Source organism: Lucilia sericata, unplaced genomic scaffold (genome assembly GCF_015586225.1).
Source record: "Lucilia sericata isolate MDLA Ls3-8-SP2 unplaced genomic scaffold, ASM1558622v1 Contig002772F_arrow, whole genome shotgun sequence".
Lineage (NCBI taxonomy): Eukaryota > Metazoa > Arthropoda > Insecta > Diptera > Calliphoridae > Lucilia > Lucilia sericata.
In genome coordinates, this window is record NW_023996481.1 from 1 (window position 1) to 5998 (window position 5998).

General features: G+C 30.4%; 1 protein-coding gene across 1 annotated transcript; it reads right to left on the reverse strand.

Moving 5' to 3' along the window:
- Positions 1-362: 362 nt before the first annotated feature.
- LOC119614297 (pickpocket protein 28-like) lies at positions 363-4793 on the reverse strand. The gene is made up of 8 exons (XM_037970435.1): positions 4522-4793; positions 4187-4459; positions 3865-4128; positions 3558-3798; positions 1492-1631; positions 1293-1423; positions 979-1219; positions 363-909 (listed from the first exon to the last, which is right to left on the reverse strand). Exons 1-8 carry the CDS (start codon positions 4782-4784, stop codon positions 663-665), a joined length of 1800 nt encoding a protein of 599 aa, XP_037826363.1. The 5' UTR covers positions 4785-4793; the 3' UTR covers positions 363-662.
- Between the last annotated feature and the right edge of the window lie 1205 nt (positions 4794-5998).

Genomic DNA, 5998 nt, shown 5'->3' on the forward strand with positions numbered 1-5998 from the left:
TAAAACTTTTTATTATTTTTTAATTACAGATAATTTAGTTCTATTAAATTCTAAAATAAAACTACTAACGACATAAATACATACATATTTGCATATACATACATACATACATACATAAATACATATTTAGAAAAATATAAATTTGCATTAATAAAAAAACATGATATCTTAAGTGTTATTTAAATTCATCAAGTTACAATAATAATTTTCTAACAATAACTATTTTAAATAAAAGAAATATATATATATATGATTATAAATAATATTGTTTATTATTGACAAATAAAAATCTTAACGAATTTGCTTAAATTACATATATAAATATTCATGTAAAGAAACATTCAAAACTGTATTAAGTACCTACAAAAATTATTAACCTTTGAATTGTTTAAGGATTTGGAAAATTGTTTACAAAGAAAAGAAAGAAAAAAGACTTTGTGAATGTAACAAAATAAACAAAAAAATGCCATCCTTGTAAATAATTATATTGATAAAACAAGTTATTAAAAAAAAACAACAACAAATGGTTTTTTAATTAGTTTAAACTGTGGGCTAACCGAATGTGTGCAATCTTCTGAATACATTATCTATATTCAATTTATTTTCTAAAGTTAAAATATCATATCACTTGTTAAATATATCAATAACATTAAGTTTATTTCTTAAAGTTCTTCCAAATCGGTTTCCATCAATTTCTTCTTGATAAAATGTCTCTTTCTTAAATTGTTAAACAAACGTACCGAAAAGAAATAAATAAATTCAATAATACTTAAACTCGAAATGCCCATGAAAAGACCAAAAATGCCACCACAATTTGCTATTAAAGTAGTAACACCAAACATCACGGTACGTTTAATAGCGGTAAATTGGGGTTCTTTGAAATAAACTGAAAAACGTGAAGCACGACCACTGTAAAAAAATAAAAGTTAAAAAAACACATTTAAATATATAAAATGATTTCAGGGATGCTAAACATACTCATCGTGTTCATATGAATCTCTTTGGGCAATAACTGTTTTCTCAAAATCATAATGGGCTCGTGATATTTCAAAATTATAATCCAACGAATTGCACGAAGGCATACAATCACACATTATTTTCACATTTGAATTGATAAGTTTCTGTTTAGTTTGATTGGCAATTATGATATTCATTTCATCAGCAGCATGACTATAGCAATCAACTTGCGCCAGGCTACAGACCGGGGTGTCCAAGGGTTCTGCAATGTAATTAAAAATGAAAATTTCTGCAACGAAAGTAGCTGAAACTGATTTTTGAAAAAAAAAACTTACTAGGCATCCAAAATTTAGCACAGCCACATTTATTTATTGTATAATTAGCCAAACACTCCGTTTGACAATTACTTTGGGAATACGATTTGAAGTAGCGCAAATAACGTTCATCATTGAAATAACACTGGCGCCTTAACAAGAAGGAAACCATTGTGAAATAATCTTAATTTATAGAATTTTGTTTAAAAATCAAACTCACTTTTCGGGACCAAAGTCATGTAAATTATCTGTAGATATAACATATTGTGGTATAATCGATACTAAAACTTCTTCATCGTGTGGTACTAAAATATAGTTTCCCGATGTTAAGGGTACACTTTCGGGTGAATTTAGGAATACCTTAAATAAATTGAAATGACATTTAGAGCTTTCTTAGACGATATGTTTATACCCACCATCAAAAGATAATATCCAGACTAGTATACACTATAGACTATGCACTAAACTACAAACTAGAGTATAAACTAGAAAATAGACTAGACTCTAGACAACACTATAGCCTACACTATAGACTAGACTATAGACAATATACTCGGTTAAAGTCAATACTATACTAGTCTATAGTCTATACTATAGACTAGACCATAGACTAGATTATATACAATACTATAAAGTAAACTAAACTATAGACTAGACTATAGCCTAAACTATAGACTAGACTACAGACTAGACTATAGACTAGACTATAGACTAGTCTATAGACTAGACTATACACTAGACTATAGACTAGACTATAGACTAGACTATAGACTAGACTATACACTAGACTATAGACTAGACTATTGACTAGACTATAGACTAGACTATAGACTAGACTATAGACTAGACTATAGACTAGACTATAGACTATACTATAGACTAGATTATAGACTAGACTATAGACTAGACTATAGACTAGACTATAGAGTAGACTATAGACTAGACTATAGACTAGACTATAGACTAGACTATAGACTAGACTATAGAGTAGACTATAGACTAGACTATAGAGTAGACTATAGACTAGACTATAGACTAGACTGTAGACTATACTATAGACTAGACTATAGACTAGACTATATACTAGACTATAGACTAGACTATAGACTAGACTGTAGACTAGACTTAGACTAGACTATAGACTAGACTATAGACTAGACTATAGACTAGACTATAGTATAGACTAGACTATAGACTAGACTATAGACTAGACTATAGACTAGACTATAGACTAGACTATAGACTAGACTATAGACTAGACTATAGACTAGACTATAGACTAGACTATAGACTAGACTATAGACTAGACTATAGACTAGACTATAGACTAGACTATAGACTAGACTATAGACTAGACTATAGACTAGACTATAGACTAGACTATAGACTAGACTATAGACTAGACTATAGACTAGACTATAGACTGGACTATAGACTAGACTATAGACTAGACTATAGACTAGACTATAGACTAGACTATAGACTAGACTATAGACTAGACTATAGACTAGACTATAGACTAGACTATAGACTAGACTATAGACTAGACTATAGACTAGACTATAGACTAGACTATAGACTAGACTATAGACTAGACTATAGACTAGACTATAGACTAGACTATAGACTAGACTATAGACTAGACTATAGACTAGACTATAGACTAGACTATAGACTAGACTATAGACTAGACTATAGACTAGACTATAGACTAGACTATAGACTAGACTATAGACTAGACTATAGACTAGAGTATAGACTAGACTATAGACTAGACTATAGACTAGACTATAGACTAGACTATAGACTAGACTATAGACTAGACTATAGACTAGACTATAGACTAGACTATAGACTAGACTATAGACTAGACTATAGACTAGACTTTAGACTAGACTATAGACTAGACTATAGACTAGACTATAGACTAGACTATAGACTAGACTATAGACTAGACTATAGACTAGACCATAGACTAGACCATAGACTAGACTATAGACTAGACTATATACTAGACTACAGACTAGATTATAGGCTAGACTACACACTAGATTATAAACTACACTATAGACTAGACTAGTCTATAGTCAAGTCTATTTGTAGGAATAAGAAAACTCTTTAAAATCCTGTAGAATTCGATCCACAATTGTTCCAATGTTTGATATATACTTTGATCCATAAAGACCTAAGTATATATATGGATCCGCTTTGATGGTAGGTACATAGGATTCAGTTTAACCGAATATTAAACTCTCAATTTGTATTTAAATTAATATTTCAATTTACCTTATAACCCTGTTTAAAAGTGCGACAGGTATAATCGAAATTATGTTCAAAACCAATCATAAAGGCAAACAAACCATTGCGGGCCGATGACAATACAGTTCTCTGGGGATAAGCATTAAAACCCTGATCCACATAGCCATCATCTAAAGACCAATTGCCCGAGATATTATTAAATTTAGGCAATTCCTCGTCAAAGTAATTGTTGTAGTCAATAAGAGTCTTATCCGAATAACTTATAAAGCTAAAGAATATGATAAAAAAATTACAAGAATTAGTTTTCTTAAGCATTTTAATGAACTTAACTTACTTAGGATCTCTGTATATATCTTCAGCTTGTAGACCATTAAATTGATAACATACACCTTCATCGGTCATAACATATTTAAATAATTTATCACAAAAATAAAAGCGACCATTCCATTTACAAAATGGCAGCGTAGTATTCGGGGTCAAGGCCATTTCTACCAAAGCCTGAGCCACATCCACATGCATATCTTTAGGTACATGAGAGGCAAAACGATCGATAACATCACTTTCACAAATTTGTAAAGTGGCAGCAAAATGTTGTAATCTAAATTATTGAAAAAAAACGTGTTTAAATTATAGAGAAATACTTTAACAAAACTTACTCTTCCTCGGTTAAATTGATTAAATTTTCAAATTTATGGTTTTGCTCAATTTCAGACCAAATTTGTTGTGACACATTGGTAAAGTCAAATGTGGTGGTATCCATTTTAATTTCCGGACAAATTGTTATGGTGGGAAATGGTATTTTATTAACCGGCACTAGTGTCTCATCAAAACCCAAGATTACAGGTGAATCCAACCATTTCAAATAGGTATCCCACATTAAGGAAATGGCGAAATAGAATGATATTAACATCAATACAATCCAATAAAGCCTAGAAAGAAGGAAACACCATTATAAAATGCTCACTTAATACTTAAGAGATCTAAAACAAACTTTTCATAAAATGGCCGATGAACTTCAAATATATAACGTAAACCATGAACCGATGTACTCTTGGAGTATTCAGCCAATAAACCCTTACAGGCTGACCATCTGCTGCCATATTTTATGCGAGATCTTATGATCAAATCACTGGGCACATCGCTTAAAGCTTGAGAAGTTAAACTTAAACTACGCTCCGTTTGACTGGGCAATGATAGAAAATCCGGTTCTGGCTGGGGAAAATGTACCGTTTTGCCATCTTTATTGGGAAACATAATATTATTCTTAATGGAAAAATAACTCTTAAAAAATCATTCACGTTTATAAGCGTTTCGTTAAAGTTTATATATAACCGTTTAATGTTTAGCAACTTCTAAAGGTTTTCCGCTATTTGGTGTGTCCTTTTATAGTAATTTATCATTTAAAGGCTTGTAAGAAAATAATGTAATTACTAAATACCCCAAAGGATGTTGTCTGTAGATATCAACCTTTTGGGATTACTTAATATTTAAATAAATATTTTCACCTATTTTAACATATGCATAAGTATCACATTAATGTCGCTACTCTAAGTTGTATACTTATTCGTTTCATCATTGCGTGTGTCGCAAAAAAGAAACAAATTGATATTTTGAATAAGTACCCAAAGAAGTCGCCTATTAACTTGTATATGGACCAGACTTTAAACTATTCTATATGTGTAATATGCTGACAAGTTTATTTACTAGTCTCTTAGTCTATTGACTATTATACACGACTATATTATCACCCAACGAATCCCTAGTCTGTAGACTAGTCTATGGATTAGTATATGAACTAGTTTATTGACTTGTATATGAACTAGTCTGTTGACTAGTCTATGTATTAGCATGTGGATTATTCTATGGATTACCTGTTAACTAGTATATTGATTAGTCTGTTGACTGAACTATACACTAATCCATTGACTAGTTTATGGATTAACCTATTTAGTAGTCTATGGTCTATCCTACTGACTAGTTGTACTTTTGAAAAACGTCCACTGGTACTGATTTTTTTATGGCTGCTATGGACTGATCCAAGTGTATAAAATAGTCTATTCGTTTATTGCCTAGTAAATATGTAATATCTATTAGCCAATCTATTGACTAGTCTATGGACTACTTAGCAAAAGTATATAATATAAAAAAGCACTTAATACGTCGTGAAAGTTCTACGAGAACACTGATTCATGTTTTAAAACAAACATTTTATGAAGAACACATGTACATCTGTATTTATAATCTCCTAATAAAACGACAATACCAACTTTTATTATGTAGTGCCCATGTACATACTTATCTGTTTAGTACATGTGTAAATTATCATTTGACTTTACACCTACATAAAATGGATGGTGGAATATACTTTATTATTTAATTAATAAAACATTTGACAAAGAAACACTAATTAAAACAACCCTTTTGGGATATATGTATATCAAAATATTAGGCCTAAACACTTATGGAGA

Coding starts and splice junctions, on each gene's coding strand:
- LOC119614297 (XM_037970435.1), bottom strand. CDS start 4,784: ATGTTTCCCAATAAAGATGGCAAAACGGTACATTTTCCCCAGCCAGAA. Junction 3,799..3,864: donor GATATATACAGAGATCCTAA/GTAAGTTAAGTT, acceptor CATATTCTTTAG/CTTTATAAGTTATTCGGATA. Junction 1,632..3,557: donor CTTTTAAACAGGGTTATAAG/GTAAATTGAAAT, acceptor AATTTATTTAAG/GTATTCCTAAATTCACCCGA.